Below are 17467 nucleotides of genomic sequence, written 5' to 3' on the forward strand. Positions count from 1 at the left end.
ATATAAAGAGCATCTTCTGTCCGCTTGTCAAGATAACAGCAGCTGTGTTGATACGGTATCGTTGGTGAAGACTCGGATTTACAGGAATAGTAAGTATATATTTTAAAGCTTAAATTAAATAATGCCTTTTCAACGATAGAAAGGCAATTAAAAGGTTTCATGGCATTATAAATTACATGTGATAATTGTAGTATGAATGAATCCAGCGTTTATAATCTGCTCTTAAACCATTTCAAACATGCTCAATAGCACACTATCAAAACTGCATATACAATCATGGTTAAAAATGATTTGAGGTATTCCTATTTCAGTGGTAAAGTTTTCAATTTTTTATGCATCACAATTTGTATAATGTTAAATATACTATAAATAATTTTATATTATACATTATATATTAAGTTGAGAGGACTTATACAGCCAAATTGACTGTACGTAAAAATTTAAGGCAGCGACTTTTTTTTACAGTTCTGCTATTCTGATCCATACATTTTATTTATTTATTTATTTATTTATCTGACTCTATTAGAGTAAAAACTATGAGGATTTAAGTTACTACTTTTTGTTGATTGCGTTGAAAGAAAAGAAGCGATAACTGTGTTTAAAAAATGAAGTGACTTCATACTTTACAGTGTTTTACTGTACTAGAAGATGCAAGGATGGGATGTGCTGGAGGAGACTTTACAAAGTGCTTGACTCATGCATTGTCAATACAAAATCTTGACCAAAAATTGATGCACCTCTTGATGGAAATAAATGTTACTCCAGCATATCCCAAAGACTTTTAATGAATTTAAGGTCTGGACTCAGAGGAGCCAATTCATGTGTGAGAATGATTCTTCATACTCCTCCCAACCATTCTTTCACAATCTGAGCCGGATTAATCTTGGCTTTGTCACCCTGGAATAAGGCCATGATGTTCTTCCTACATGGTTGTTTAAGAAATGAAAAGCTACACACTCCATCAGTTAGGGTTAGAATAGCTGTTGCCAAACATATAACATGCTAAAAACATAATAATCACTGCAAAATATGATCCAATCATAGACTCTTAAGCATTTGCCTTTTTAAATCCAAACAGCAACCTTTTTTTTTTTGGCCGGGCAGTGTGTGTGTGTGTGTGTGTGTGTGTGTGTGTGTGTGTGTGTGTGTGTGTGTGTATATATATATATATATCAAATAACAGAAACTGACTTGCATGTGGACTCTATTGTTTTACAGATGAGTGCATCCAAACCCCTGGAAAGGTATGTAATCCTGCTCAGATTCATGGAAGCATTCAAATAAGTTTTGTACTAACACAAATTACTTACGAAATAATTACTTGTACAAAGTCTACAACAAACTGGACAACTATGAGAATAACGGTTTAAAATAAATACAGACTTAAATGCATTCTCTCATAAATGCATGAAATCTAGAATATTCAATATCTAAATATATCAAATAAGTTCAGCACTGTTCTGTCTGTCTGTTGCTGCAGTGGTAAGGTGCGAATCGAACCGTCTCTGAATAAGAACGAGGAGGAGTTTGTAGCCAGAAGGAGAAACTCGGTTCAACAAAGCCTGAAGAAGCTTCAGATAAAGTGCAGTAAGGTAAAGCTTCTTATTGTATACTTCATATATCTGAGATGATCTGTGAATGCTGCATCAATTTCACTTTCTTGAACTATGCCATTCAAGTCAATGTTAATAGCATTGATTAAAAGTACAAAGTGACGTTAGTTCATCATCACTTTCGCACTCAGATAACAATGAAACGTACTAAGTTCTCTTACGAGAGGTTCTCTCGTATTGCGTAAGTAGCTTACGCTGCGGGAAAGTAATCTTTTCTCGAGATATGAAGCCAAAAAATTATCCTTTAATTTTTCATAATCTTGTCAACGCAGTGCAGCAGCAAGCAGACCTAGAGCGGGCATTCTAGCGCGCTCATTGGCTGCCCTGCGGCAACTGCAGCAGCCTATAGCTGAGCCCTTGGCGTGACGTCACGTCAAATGAGCACGCTTGGCGCGCTACACGCGTCACAGCCCGTCAGAAGGGGTGTGGCTTAGCGTATATAGGCAAAGCTCAGCGGCTGCTTCACTGATTTCTGTCTCTTCAGCGAAGCTCTCCGCATCGCTGGACTCTGAGTAAGCCGCCGCCATCGAATCAAGCGACTTGCACGGCGAGGATAAGCCTGAGGAAGCCGGCCGTCTTCGCCGCCTTCAGCCATCCCTGCCTGCTTTGCTATCCGGCGATTATATCCTTTTACTGCTCTGTATTTATGTGTTTGTGTGCTCGCACCGCGACACACTTTGTCTAAAAGAGCGCGAGGCGTTTGTTGCAAAATGCCTTGCAATTCCTGTGGCTCGTCCAGAGCCCCGCTCAGCGACAGGGACCGCCATGTGATCTGCGCTCTCTGCCTGGGTCGTGACCACGCAGCCCTCGCCCTGCGGGCTCGACTCACCACGTTCGACGCTCCCGCTGTCTCTCCGTCCGCTTCCACCGGGCCGCGTAAGATGAAACGCCGCTCCCAGAGGCCACCGGAGCCGGATGCAGCAGCTAAGCGCTCGCCGGAGCCCCTCCCGCGGCTCCAGCTACTCCCCCCCCCCCGGTCCCTGGCGAAAGGAGAGAAGAGTGTTTAGCCCCACCCAGGTCGGACTAACCTCCATTTCTCACATATTTCTCAGTCCCCTCCTAAGCTCAGGCGACTGGAAATACATATATTGCAGTAAACGAGTCTGTTTTTATACACGCACGCCTGCAAACAAACGCTGACGCAAAACATGACGCTCGCCCCTTCCCGCGCTCTCCCCCTCTGTTCGAGCCGCGCAAACGGCGCCGCTCACAAGGGATGTCAGAAGTGGACGGTCACGGGCTAGCTTCCTTTACGTTATAAGAAAGCTACCCCGCGTCTCGTTCGCGCGCGTCACTCAAGGAGAAAAGAGTGTCTAGTCCCGCGAGACCGGACCCACCTCCATTTCTCACACATTTCTCAGTCCCCTCCTAAGCTCAGGCGACTGGAAATGTCAATATTGCAGTAAACAAGCCTGTTTTAATGCACGCACGCCTGCAAACAAACGATGTCACAGCACATGATGACATCTTCCCGCTCTCTCTCCCTTTGTTCGAATGGTATCACACGGGAGTGACGAGGGGAGTTGTCTCGCACCGGAAAGTGGTCTCGACAGACGCTTCTAACCGAGGTTGGGGAGCGCTCTTCGAAGGCAGACCGGTCTATGGCCTCTGGTCAGACCAGGAGAGTCTCCTTCACATAAACTGTCTAGAGATGCTCGCGGTCGAGAACGCGCTCAAGCACTTCCTCCCATACCTACAAGGTCACCATGTTCTAGTCCGCACAGACAATATATCAGTAGTGGCCTATGTGAACCGCCAGGGCGGTGTCAGATCCAAAATGCTCTGCACCCTGGCAGAACACCTCCTCGTGTGGGCTCAGCACTCACTGCGCTCGCTGAGAGCCGCGCATGTGCCTGGTCACCTGAACGAGTGCCCGGACAGACTGTCCAGGGACAATGTTTCCCCTGGGGAGTGGTCTTTGCATCCCCAAACAGTCCAGTTACTGTGGCGCCGTTTCGGCAAAGCGAAAGTCGACCTCCTTGCGTCAAAAGACAACGCTCACTGCCCAAAGTTCTTTTCGAAGAACGAGGATGCGCTGGCCCAAACCTGGCCCAGCGGCCCGCTATATGCTTTTCCCCCGGTCTCTCTGCTGCCACAAGTCATCGAGAGAATCAGGGAAGTGCGCCACACAGTGCTCCTCATAGCCCCGTACTGGGAGAACCAGACGTGGTTCCCGGAACTAATACGGCTGGCAGACACAGCCCCCTGGCCGATACCGGCGAGAAGAGACCTTCTCTCTCAAGCCCGCGGCTCGATCTGGCATCCTCATCCAGAGCGCTGGTCTCTGCATGCATGGAGACTCAACGGATACCCGTTGACCTGCCAAGAGGGGTTGTGAACACGATCACACAGTCTAGAGCCCCCTCCACGAGACGGCTCTACACGTCTAAATGGTCTGTGTTTAATGAATGGTGCACTGCCAAAGGGCTGGATCCACAAGCATGTGGGGTACCGCAGGTGTTTTGTTTCCTTCAAGAGCTGCTGGACACGGGCAGGTCCCCTTTCAAAGTATATGTTGCGGCCATCTCAGCTTTCGCCGATTCGGCGCTGGGTCGCGCATTAGGAAGGAACGAGTTCGTCATCCGCTTCCTTAGAGGAGCTAGGAGGATGAACCCCCCGCGACCCCCCTTCGGTTCCTATTTGGGATCCTTCCTTGGTCCTAGAGGCCATGAAAGCGCATCCCTTTGAACCCATGGAAACTGTGGATATGAAATACCTGTCTCTAAACCGTTTATCTGATAGCGCTGTCTTCAGTCAAACGTGTGGGAGATCTTCACGCGTTATCTGTTAACGCCGCGTGCCTCGAGTTCGGACCTAATGACTCGAAAGTTATTCTCAAACCAAGGCACGGTTATGTCCCCAAAGTATTGGGCACTCCCTTCAGAGCACAGGTCATTTCTCTCTCAGCCCTGCCGACAACCAGCAGCGAGGTCGATGGTAATCTCCTCTGCCCTGTTAGAGCGCTGAGAATTTACATCACTCGCTCCGCCGCTGTCAGGCGCTCCGAGCAGTTTTTCGTTTCGTTTGGTGGGCCCACCAAAGGTCTTGCCGCCTCGAAGCACAGCCTGTCCAGATGGATAGTGGACGCTTTCGCAGCTGCTTATGCGTCTAAAAACCTGCAATGCCCACTGGGCATCAGAGCTCACTCCACTAGAGGCATTGCCTCGTCGTGGGCTTGGTCCAGCGGAATTTCCATTCATGACATTTGTGCGGCGGGCTGGGCCTCCCCCTCTACATTTGTTAGGTTTTACAACCTGGAAGTTCCCGCCTTGCAGGCGAAAGTTTTATCAGTCTAAGTCACGCGTAGACCGGCCCACTATCTGTGCGCGAGCTACTGCTGCTTGATTTAGCTCTCCTGGTTGAGCTGCACTATACAGGGATTTGTCAGCTCAGACCGGCCGTGCCGCTCTGAGCGCCCTAATGTGTGCTTATGTACTGCGCTAGCCATTCTATTGGCCGCCCGGCTCCCACTCATCGTGTTCCCCGGGCTTTCCCTGGGACTCATTCAGTGGATGCTGGGCGCGCACGGCGTTGACAAGGGAGTTCCCGCAGCGTAAGCTACTTACGCAATACGAGAGAACCTCTCGTAAGAGAACGTATCAGTTACCTAACGTAACCTCTGTTCTCTCTAGAAGAGGGAACGAGTATTGCGTAACCCGCCGTGCTCGCGCCACGAGCTCACTCGCTTCAGCGACAGAAACCAGTGAAGCAGCCGCTGAGCTTTGCCTATATACGCTAAGCCACACCCCTTCTGACGGGCTGTGACGTGTGTAGCGCGGCAAGCGTGCTCAATGGACGTGACGTCACGCCAAGGGCTCAGCTATAGGCTGCTGCAGTTGCCGCAGGGCAGCCAATGAGCGCGCTAGAATGCCCGCTCTAGGTCTGCTTGCTGCTGCACTGCGTTGACAAGATTATGAAAAATTAAAGGATATTTTTTGGCTTCATATCTCGAGAAAAGATGACTTTCCCCCAGCGTAAGCTACTTACACAATACTCGTTCCCTCTTCTAGAGAGAACAGAGGTTACGTTAGGTAACCGATACGTTTTAAACTACACTTCAATGCTACGTCAACAAATTCCTGACCATTACAAATTTTCTATTACTACAGTAAAACACTGTAAAGTATGATGAAAACCCCTTTTTAAAAATGTTCAATTTACTTCATTTTTTTAAACAGTTATCACTTCTTTTCTTTCAACACAATCAATAAAAAGTAGTGCATATCATGTGATTGCAAAACACTTTTTGTTATTCTGGTTAAAACGCTCTTCACATCCTGATAGCAATCAATAATAAAAGTGTTGTAAATATTTTAAAAAGTACATATATCTTCTGTGGAAGTCTCAGGACCAAAATATGTTTGGTCTACACTTTTCACAACTCTCAGCAAAAAAATATATGTTCTAAGAAAGTTGTGCTAACGTTCCCATTAAGTTATGAAAACATTATTTCTGAATGTTCTCTGATTGTCTAAAACGTCCATTTAAAAAAAAAAAAAGATGTTTCAAAACCATTTTATATCGGTTATGCAAACGTTAAGGAAACAAATTTTGCAAACATTATTGAAACGTTACTTTTGAAAGTTCTCGGTAACATTTAAAAATGTAAGATGAACGTCCACTTAAACATTTTAGAGAAAAAAAAACACTCCACGAATGATGTATGAATATATATTTGTATGCTAACGTTTTAAGAGCATTACTAAAGATTAGATAACACTGAATGAACATTCTATTAAAGTTACTTGAAGAATGTTTGTTCAGAACTTTAAGAGAACCTTCCCAGAATGTTACCTAAAGTTCTTTACATTGAAAATAAGGTGGATATAATGCTTTGAGTTGTGTGTGTGTTTCAGGATGAAGTGCCAAACATTGCATTACTGGGTTCTGGAGGAGGAGAAAGAGCCATGGTGGGTTTGCTGGGATCCCTGGTTCAGCTCCAGAAAATCAGTCTTCTGGACTGTGTCCTTTATCTGAGCGGAGTCTCTGGATCCACCTGGTATGAATCCTGAGAAACAACAAACAAATACACACAGATGGGTTTAATGTCAAAAATGACAGCAGTATGTTGTTCTTCTGAAGGTGTATGGCCTCCTTATATCAGGAGCCAGACTGGTCCACCAAACTAGAGGCTGTGAAAGACAAGATCATCCAGAGACTCAGCGGTCCTGGAGTCAGCTGGGGAGATTCATTAGCCAAACTGAAGAAATATTACTATAGGAAAGACTTCTTCAGCATGACTGACATCTGGGCAGTGATGGTCATTCCGGCATATGTGAAAGAGGTTTGTAAATAGCCAATTCATGACCAGGGACAGATATAGCAATGTTTTATAGTTTGGCATGAGGACTATGAGGAGTGACAAAACCAAAGCAAGCAATAATGCATAGTTCTTGTGAACTTATGGCCTGACATAGACAATTTGTGTCCACTCTCACGTAATTTGCTGAAGGCACCTTTAGTCACGCCAGAAAGGCCAGTAAAGTGCCCTGCCCCTCTCCCGAATACAGAAAATAGTGATCAGTTCTAGATGTGATCACTGCTAGAGCATTGAGCACTATATCCTTGCTGCAAACGTACCAGGCTAGGGGGAGCTGAATGAGGTCATGTGATGGCCAGTTAGGTGATGGCTTAACGTCATCTTTGGTTGACCCTGACGAACCTGCCCGTGGGGGATCGGAATGCTTTCCTTGGTGCGCTGATCTTCCCAGCCAGTTTGTTTGGTGAGGGTTTTGATGCATTTCAGGCGCAGTTTGAAGACTCTAAGAAACAAGCGAAATCTCTGAGGGGTTCAGTGCCGAGGAAGCTTAGCAGACCAGAGCAGTCGGCTGCACAACCAACGGTTTAGGCTGTCAGCCAAGAGACCGACCCCAGCAACAGCGTTGAGGCCCTGTGCTTGGAGAGCTAGCCAACACACACACAGCCTAAACAGCAGGCATGGTCAGGATAGAAGGGCCCGTCCCTGGCTACAGGGTAATATTTCTCTGCAGGAAAGAATAGGCAGTCGGATCCCTAGACCGCAGAAGGGAGTGCAATGTCGGTCCAGAAGCAGCCGTGTTCTTCTCTCGGCACAGAAAAGACCTTGCAAGATAGCGCGTTCAGTTTTGAGTTTATTGTCAATAAAGAAATTTTGTGATCAGCATACAATGCCTCATGTGTTGATTTGTCAAAACAAGTAAAATGCATTAGAACCACTAACCTCACATTCGGGCCATGTGCCGACAGAGGAGGAAAATGCAGAGATAGAAATATCCAGCAGTGTTCGTAAAAGGACGCGGGGTTTCCACAGGTGATGCCGGGGATCATCGCTGCCTGACTAGAGCGGTGGCACGCATGCATACTAATACTGTGGGTTATTTGCACGACTTAGTGGGGCTATCAGCTGCAGTTCCTCTCGCGCCCTTTCCATTGAGTAATTGCGACTTCAGTGAAGAGGAGAGGTCCCCAGTGTTGAGGGAGGAAATCCACAAGTGGGGGCTTGTGCCCTATCCTGGATTTGAAACTGAAAAGTCAGAAAACAAATCTCCAAAAATGCACTTCAAAGTCCGTTTCATTCTCATGAAGTCAAACAGTCATATTTCTTTGTCTCAAGCATGAATGAAATGGTGATGAAATTTACTCAACATTTTCTCAGTAAACTTCTCTTTATAAAGTCTCTCACTGCAGAAATGTAAAGATACTTGAGGCTCCATTTGTTCTGCAGATCTTTATAAAGAGATCTTTATTGCTGAGAAAATTAAGCTTTATAACTTGAACTTGAAATGTGTTCTCTATAGATCAACGAACAAACTCTCACAGAGCAGTGGGACCAGCAGGGTAAAGACGGTAAAGACCCGTTTCCCATCTACACAGTGATCGACAAGCAAAGCAAACAGCGCAATAACGCAGGTCTGTGTTTGTGTGAAAGAAAGAGACAGAGAGTTGATGTGTTTGTGTCAGCTGTTATATGGACGTGTTTCTGTCTGCAGACCCCTGGTTCGAGATCACTCCACATGAAGCAGGTTATTCTCTCACTGGAGCGTTTGTGGACGCCTCCAACTTTGGCAGTCAGTTTCACAAAGGCTCTAAGAAAAATAAGCAGGATGAATTTGACATGCTGTACCTGCAAGGTAACAAACTCTGTTAAAGGGGAGTTTAATATTTGTAATATCAGCCTATATTCTACACTGTACGTCATTGACCTAATTCTCAATCTGTGTGATCAGGCCTGCATTACAAGCGTATTGCGTTAAAGTATGTGGTATTTATGTTATATGTTAGGGTGTTATAGTACCTGTGTCCATTGTTATATTGTAAACTTGAAATCTTTACTGATATTGTGTGTTTTCTGCAGCTCTATGCGGCAGCGCTTTAGCTGATGAAGACGAGATTAAGAAACTCCTCTGGCAAAAGATAAAAGGTGCAGTTGCAATTATTCTGAGGACTGAATTCTGCTTAAATTTAAATGGTTAAAATCCTTACCATCCATTTGATTTTTGTTTGTTTGTTTGATTTGTTTTTCAGATTTCTTTCAAAAAAAGGAAAAAGTACTTGAGGAAATGAGGAAAGGTAAAGGCTTTATTTACTTGAATGTTTAACAGCCCTGATTTGAAGTTTTTAAAGACTCTTATGCTCACGAAAGCTGCTTTTATTTGATCAAAAATACAGCAAAAACAGTAATATTGTAAAATATTATTACAATTAAAAACAACTGTTTTCTGTGTGAATATATATTGTAAAATGTAATTTATACCTGTGATCAAAGCTGAATTTTCAGCATCATTACTCCAGTCTTCAGTGTCACATGATCCTTCAGAAATCATTCTAATATGATGATTTGCTGCTCAAGAAACATTTATGATTATTATCAATGTTAAAAACAGCTGAGCTGGTTTATATTTTTATATAATCTTTTCTTTGATGAATAGAAAGTTCAAAAGAACAGCATAGAAATATGTATGTCATGTAAGATTTTTTTTTTATCTTACTTACCCCAAACTTCTGAAGAGCATCATGGTTTCCACAAAAATATTAAGCAGCACAACTGTTTTCAACATTGATAATAATAATCAGAAATGTTTCTTGAGCATCAAATCATCATATTAGAGTGATTTCTGAAGGATCATGTGACACTGAAGACTGGAGTAATGATGCTGAAAAGGTAATTAGGTCTGTATAATTATATATAGAACAGGACAAGAGGAGACAGGAAGAATTGAGAAGAGAGAAGGAAACAGGTTCGGGAAAAGAGGCGGGATTCAAACTCGGGCCTCCAGAAGCGTTACTACACCATTTATCAGAGCGAAGTCAACCAGATCCAAACTCTCCAGCTATAGACGAATGTTACCAGATGCTCATGAAAACCGTGGACATGAATCTCTCTGTTTCGACTGCTCTAGATGAACCCATCAGAACAACACTGAACGGTAACAAGAAACCATTGAATGGTCTGTATGTCCAACACGATCTCATGAAAGAAAAACGAATTTTATTTCTCGTGCCATTTATATGCTAAAAATAGTTTTTGCGTGCAAATGGTACGAGAAATAAAATTTGTGCTATAGATATGTTCACGTCTTCATTAAATACACCACGTGACGCGACAACATATTGTCGGCTTTTATGTGCTATAAGTCATCACAGCGAGAACCTGCTGTCAAGGCCCGTTCACACCAAGGACGATCACTATAACGATAAAGATATAAGCTAGTTCTAAATATCGTTCTAAATGTAAAATAATAGCAGAGTCCACACCACAACTATAACGATAAGTAAAGGAGAAGAATCACTTTCTGAATTCAACTGATGATTAATAAAAACATCGACAGCCAATCAGAATTCATTCTGCTTTAAAGAGCTCGACAAAACTGCAGCACGCGCTTGAAGAATTAGGATAGTTCATCCAAAATTATATATATTTTTTGTCATTAATTACTCACCCTTATGTCGTTCCAAACCTGTAATACTTTCGTTCATCTTCAGAACACAAATGAAGATATTTTTGATTAAATCCGAGAGCTTTCCATTGACAGCTACGCAACATTAGGCTGCACTTTCAAGCCCTAGAAAGGTAGTAAAGACATCATTAAAGTAATCCATGTGACTCCAGTGGTTTAACCTCTATATTAAGTTACACTAGTGCAGCCATTCCCAAACTGTGGTCCGCGGACCACTAGTGGTCCGTGAGGGTACTGCAGGTGGTCCGTGGAAAGGCAAAATAAAATATAAAATAATATTTTTTCTACCTTCATTTTACCAGGAAATTCCCATTTAAAAAAAAAAAGAAAAGTAAAAAGAATATGTAGGCCTATATTGATATAACATTTTAATTAAATTGTCAAGTTATTGTGTGATTACTAAAATAGCCTAGTGGTGTTCGGCCGTGACATTCAAGTCCAGTGCCGTTAGAACCACAACATGGATCGGTGGATAGCAACAGGTACTCTGAAGAGAAAAGGGCAGAGGCAAATATTATCTCATTATCACATCACACGCATAGCCTTTAATGGTGCGTTCACACCGGACGAAATTTCGCTTCAAACTTTTGTTTTGACTCGCGAATTGATACAAAGTGGTCAAGCGTATCACTAGACGCGGTGTCGTGCCGAATTTTGACTCCTGCCAAATTATTACCCCCCTAGTATTGGTAGGTTTAGGATTAGTTGTGGGGGAGGGGTTAGAATTAGGGGTGGGGTTAGGATTAGGCAATCAGGTACTGACTTCAACGAGGGGGGTAATAATTTGGCAGGAGTCAAAATTCGGCACAACAGCGGCAGGCGCGAATTTGACATAATCCCTTTTTGAATTTGACGCGCTATTCGCGTCCGGTGTGTGAACGCACAGTTAGGCATAGGCAGTTTATATGAAACGAAATGTTTATAAATGGAATGAATAAGGCCTGTTATTATTTTAATTTCCAGTTAGTTTCTTGATCTCGCGTTTCTGAAATGTTTTGCAGATGTGCTGTTAAGTGGACAAACTTTTTGAGGACTTGTAAAACTCTGAAGATTAATAATCCCCTAAAATCGCCAAAGGTTTTGAAATGTTGACTATATTCCAGTGTTCTTATTACTGTATAGATTTCATACTAAATTGCTATGGAAATAAGCCTGTTGTTCAAATGAACCTGATTATGCCCTTGGGCGCTTGAGTAGCCTAAATAAATAAATTAAATATGTGGCAGCCGTTGTGTGCAGTAAACTTTCCTTTAACAAGCCTGTTGTTCTGATGTGATGACCAATGATAGCTTTATAGCTAGTAAGCCTATTTAGAGGTGCAGATTAATTCAGGTAGGACTGTGTGTAGACGACATAGGCTATTTTATTATGTGTATTATGAGGTGGTCCGCGAAAATTCTTGATTACAAATAGTGGTCCACACACTCAAAAAGTTTGAGAACCCCTGCACTAGTGCCTTGTTTACATAAAAAAAACACAATTTAGCACTTTATTTTCATAATATTAATCTCCAACGTGCGTTCACACATCACTGTCTGCTGTCAGGTCAACACAGCATGCATTTCTGGGGCTTGAAAGTGAAAGTTGTGTAGCCGTCAACGGAGGGACAGAAATCTCTCAGATTTCATCAAAAAGATCTACATTTGTGTTCTGAAGATGAAAAAAAGTCTTACGGGTTTGGAACAACATTTTTGTGTGAACTATCCCTTTAATAAACAGAACGATATTGTGCGTTGGTGCGGACAATGTGAACGCTAAAATAGTTATCGTCCTTGGTGTGAATGGGCCTTTATTGACAGATTTGAGAAGAAAACTTTTTTTTATATGAAATACTGTATAAAATACAAAAGGCCCTATTTCACATATCTGCATTTACCCATTTGGGTAACACTTTATAATAACTGCACGCTATTAATCATTAGTTAAGCATTAGTAAACAGTTAATTCGTCATTTATAAAGCATTAATAGACATTAATAAGCAGTTTATAAATACAGTTATAAATGCTTTGTTCTTGATTTATAAGCCTATCTATAATGTGTTTAATAATTGTATTTTCATACTTTATTAATGATCAATTTATCATTTCTAAATGAAGTATTGCATTATTTACTAACCGGTTATTTAGGAGTTGTCAGTGGTTCATAAGATCACTTAGAAAGTGTAAGTAAATGATTAATAAACTGTTTAAATACATATTATTATTCAGACATATAGTAATAGTTACTTAGTGTGTTAATAAATGCTTTATTAACATGTATTTCTACTGTAATTCAGGGTTAATTCAGGTAGTTATAATGCATTTAGTAGCGGTCAGTTAACTATTTTTGTGAGCTCATCTAAAGTAAGGACTAGTTATGCCTTGTATAAAGCATTTATAAAGGAGATTTAAAGGCTGTTAATATTTATATGTTCTGTATCACTGTGTTGTGTTTGTTTCTTTTTTCTATTTAGAAGATAAATGAGATTCTCTTTTATAAATGCTTTGCAAGGCATAACTAGTCTTCACTTTAGATGAGCTCACAAATATAGTTAACTGACCACTACTTCGTAAATAATGCTATACTTAATTTAGAAATTATAAATTGATCATTAATAAAGTATGAAAATACAATTATTAAACACATTATAGATATGCTTATAAATCAAGAATAAAGCATTTATAACTGTATTTATAAACGGCTCATTAATGTCTATTAATGCTTTATAAATGATGAATTAACTGTTTAGTAATGCTTAACTAATGATTAATAGCGTGCTGTTATTATAAAGTGTTACCAAAATGGGTTATTATTAGTCGCTTTGGATAAAAGCATCTGTTAATGATTAAATGTAGTTTTAAAATGTAATTTTTGTATTACAGTCTATTTTTGATTTTTTGGCAAAATTTATAAAAACAATTATGAAAATCAAACCATGTAACAGAAAGAAAAAAAACACTTTTGGCTAAAAATGATTTAATTATAAGTAAATTATTATTGTAAATACACAAACTACAATAAGAAGAACTCAATAACATACGTGTCCCGTCTTTCTACAGAGCTCTCTGGAGGAAGACTGAAAGCTGCTGATAAAAAAGCAGAAAAACTGAATGTGAAGCTTCACACCATGGATGTATGCAAAGATTTGAGTGAACGGATTAATATCTGGCCATTTGGTAGGTTAAACTGTTTCTAATATCATCCCTTCATTCTCCACACCACTTTTCTAGAGTCGTGAGGATGCTGATGTACACTTTAAGATTTATGTGTTTGAATTTCATATAAAATGTCCATCCATTGTTTTAACATAAACGAATAAACGTAATGTGATGCATATTTGTCAGTCATACATAAATAAAAACAGGTCAGATTTCTGCACTCAAAAAAAGTCATGGCCTAGTTTATTATTAACGATTTGATTTGATTTAAATCATAATATAAATCATATTTTAATTTATATAAATTATATTTTCAAAAAGCCTTTATTCAACTAGCTTTAGAATCAGCATAAGTTCTATGGACAGTCAAAGCATGGCTAGCTGTGGAAAAAGCGATATTCAATTAGTTCTAATGTATGAGATTTATCAATATTTATACTACAGGGCCGTTGAATGCTTGTATCTGATTGGTTGATGAACGTTCTAAGGTGTGCATTATTTTCAGGGAAACGCACGGCTAAAGTAGTTCCAGGCAGGTCTTGACCGCATTACAGTTCCATATCACTTCGCGTAGTTAACGGTAATAACGGAAAATAGGATACAATTCATAACAAGAAAAAAACATTTAGCCCCATGCGCTCGATCTGCAATTTTCAATGTCTAGCTTCACAATCAATGGAAACATGCAGTTTAATTTGAATAAATAAAGTATATAGTCCTATCTATAATCAATAGAAAATTAAACTGAATATAGGCTAAATAAATGGATAGTCCTGCAGCACGGATTATTATTGCAGATAATATAACAAATAAATAATTATTGATAGGCCTGCTTGTTAAAAGGGATTTGTGTTTCATTTATTTAGTTTGTCATCTGTCAATGATAGAGAAAAAAAAAATGAATTCGAATTAATTAAAAGGAATTGAATTAATAAATAAATAATAATATTGACGCACATGCTTTTCGGTCTCATTGCAACATCGCTCTCTCTAATAACTGCATTAATAACTGGGGACACACTTTAAGGCCGGTTATGAATGTAATTTGATACGTATGACTGATCATGCCCAAACGCGTGTTCAGCGCGTTCAATCTGTGTTCAAAGTCAGTGTTTAAAATCTGCTGCGATGAAAACAGTCAGAGAATGTGTCAGCTAGTCGTGTGCCCCAGCATTAGTCTGCTATCAGTGGCTCAAACCTCCGTTACTAACTCTAAAATGACGTTTTGGAATTAGCAACGGAGGCATTGGATTAGATGCGTAAGAAATTAGTCCTACATACAAGAGCGTTTTAATGACAAAAACTTTACAAACGTCTTGAAATACATAATCTGAACAATGTTTCGAGGTGTGGTAACTGTAGTATAAGCGGAATAATTGACTTCAGGCCGTTGAATTATTAGAAAAATAATGCACACCCGAGGTGAACGGCCACTCCGCTTCGCGTCGTGACCGCATTACCACCTCGGGTGTGCATTATTTTTCTAATAATTCAACGGCCTGTCGTCAATTATTCCTTACATAAACCTGGTTATTGTGAATTAAAAAACACACGTTAACAGTATTATAGAAATCTGAACCATTTCAATTATGTATGATGGAAAAATATGCATCACATGAAGTTTATTAGTAAGTGTTAAAACTGTGTAATTCAAATGGATTGATATTTTATAGCCTATGCAATTCAAATACATTTAGGCCTAATTTTTTGTTGTTGTTAGTAAGTTAGTTAGTTAGTTTCCACTGTTATCTGATAGCAATCGTTAATTACGTCAGCATTGCCAAACTTTTGTAACGTTATTTTAAAACGATTGATTTCAACAAGTCAAAACAACAGCTACATAAATACTTACTCATAATAGGCCTACATATTTTTCAGATATCCGCGTTTCTTTCATTATTGGGGGAGTTCAGTTTTGATGCCGTTACTCGTAAGTGACTTTAGCAGAATTTCCCAGTAGCACCTCAATGCAGTACACAAGATCCAGGGGGCGGAGTTGGATCTTATAGAAGGGGTGGAGATTGGTAGGTTTAGGTATATGATCTGTATCCGACTCCTCCCCCCGGATTTCGTGTTCTGCAGTGAGGACCATCTCGAATTTCGCACTAAAGATTCTTCCGCGCAGGAGCCGAAGCACAACTCACGAAAACGATCAAAACAATGTTCCTCCGCAAGTAACTTGTAGTTTTATGCGTCAACCGCTAGAGGGCGTTTAGTTTAAATCTAGTTTAGCTTTAAGAACTATTTACTGAGCCTTAGAACTGAAGAACTGAAGAAAATTAATTTTGATGAGTGTATTTGTTTTACAGATGCTTGGATGAGCATTATTAAATGTATGGATCTGTGGGTCTGGGGCAGGAATTATAACTTCCTCCATAACATGACAGGTAAGAAGCAAGAACAGACCTGCTGACTGGAAATTCCCTGTGAATAATATAATAATGCTGTGATCCCTCAGGTGAAGCAGTGCACTCCACTCTTCTGGAAAGTGAGACGAGAGACTTAATAGACGCTGGACTGTTGCTCAACTCACCCTATTTCTCAGTGCTGAGAAAAGAGAGAAACATTGACCTCATCATTTCCCTGGATTTCAGTGGTGGGGATCCTTTCATGGTATTATACGTGTATTTAATTCTCTACAGCTTCACTCATATGTTTCAGAATCTGGAAAATGTTAGTAATTAAATAAGAGCACTTGTGATGCTTTTCCTCTGCAGACAGTGAAGGACGCTGCCAAGACGTGCAGGGAACGAAACATCCCTTTCCCTGAGGTCAACATTCCCAATGGACACTCAGATAAACCGAAGGACTTCTATGTGTTCAAAGGCCAAAACGCTCCAACCGTGATACACATCCCTCTCTTTAATGTGGTCAACTGTGGAGGCAAGTTAAAATCTTACAATATCCTGAATAAAATGTAATATAATATCAACTGTGTTCTGATTTAAGTGTGTTATTGTTCCAGCAGATAAAATTGAGGCCTGGAGGAACAAATATGGCACGTTTCAAGGATCTTACAGCGCTGAGATGATCACTGATCTAATGGAGGTCGCTGGAAAAAACATCTTGAACAACAGAGAGAAACTGGTGAAAGAGATTCGTGCGATCATTGGGCAAAAAAGATCCAGGCACTAACGTGAACACATTTAACACTACGACTAAAATCTGATAAGTGATTTTACAATAAATGTTTCATTTCTTTTTCTGTCATAGGGGCCATTTAAACAGTGGTGTAAAATACTTGAGTAATTTTACTTGATTACTGTACTTAAGTATTATTTTTGGGGATTTTTACTTTACTTGAGTACAATTAAAAATCAATACTTTTACTTTTACTTAATTACATTTTTTAAGAAAAAAAAGTGCTTTTTACTCCTTACAATTTTATTTATAGTCAAAAAGTACTTCTTTTTTGGAGATCACTTCATTCTATTTTCCCTTGCTATTACCAAACCAATTGAATTGCGCTGATGCCCAGTTTAATTTAAATGTTATTTATTCTGCCAATGAGATTCGTTTTCACATTCCATGAAATTGTTCAGACATGTTCATTGGTCCTTTGGAAGTGACGTCATGTCCAAGGCCGCATTAATGCACGGGCTTACCTGGGCTGAAGCCCAGGGGCCTCCCGTGTTCAGGTTCATGATGAGCTGAAAAGGTCATATTGTTTTGTAACTTGTCAAGTTTTCTGTCAATCACTCTAATCGCACGTTACATGTCTGCTGATTGAGTTACCCACGTGGCCCCATAATCCCTGTTCACACAACCAGCGATTTTGTC

General features: G+C 40.5%; 1 protein-coding gene across 1 annotated transcript; it reads left to right on the top strand.

Moving 5' to 3' along the window:
* Positions 1 to 16900, top strand: LOC307159166 (cytosolic phospholipase A2 gamma-like). Its single transcript, XM_079872378.1, has 15 exons — positions 1 to 89; positions 1219 to 1244; positions 1481 to 1592; positions 6470 to 6612; positions 6696 to 6897; positions 8390 to 8501; positions 8582 to 8722; positions 8947 to 9012; positions 9117 to 9161; positions 9782 to 10018; positions 13589 to 13705; positions 15997 to 16074; positions 16146 to 16300; positions 16405 to 16570; positions 16656 to 16900. Exons 2-15 carry the CDS (start codon positions 1219 to 1221, stop codon positions 16820 to 16822), a joined length of 1767 nt encoding a protein of 588 aa, XP_079728504.1. The 5' UTR covers positions 1 to 89; the 3' UTR covers positions 16823 to 16900.
* Positions 16901 to 17467: the final 567 nt, after the last annotated feature.

The sequence above is a fragment of the Squalius cephalus genome, assembly GCF_949319135.1.
Source record: "Squalius cephalus genome assembly, chromosome: 5".
NCBI classification, from domain to species: domain Eukaryota; kingdom Metazoa; phylum Chordata; class Actinopteri; order Cypriniformes; family Leuciscidae; genus Squalius; species Squalius cephalus.

Excerpts from the sequence above, each read along its gene's own strand:
- LOC307159166 (XM_079872378.1), top strand. The coding sequence starts at position 1,219 with ATGAGTGCATCCAAACCCCTGGAAAG. Across the intron at positions 13,706-15,996 it reads GATTAATATCTGGCCATTTG|ATGCTTGGATGAGCATTATT; the intron begins GTAGGTTAAACT and ends TTTGTTTTACAG. Across the intron at positions 16,571-16,655 it reads TAATGTGGTCAACTGTGGAG|ATAAAATTGAGGCCTGGAGG; the intron begins GCAAGTTAAAAT and ends TTGTTCCAGCAG.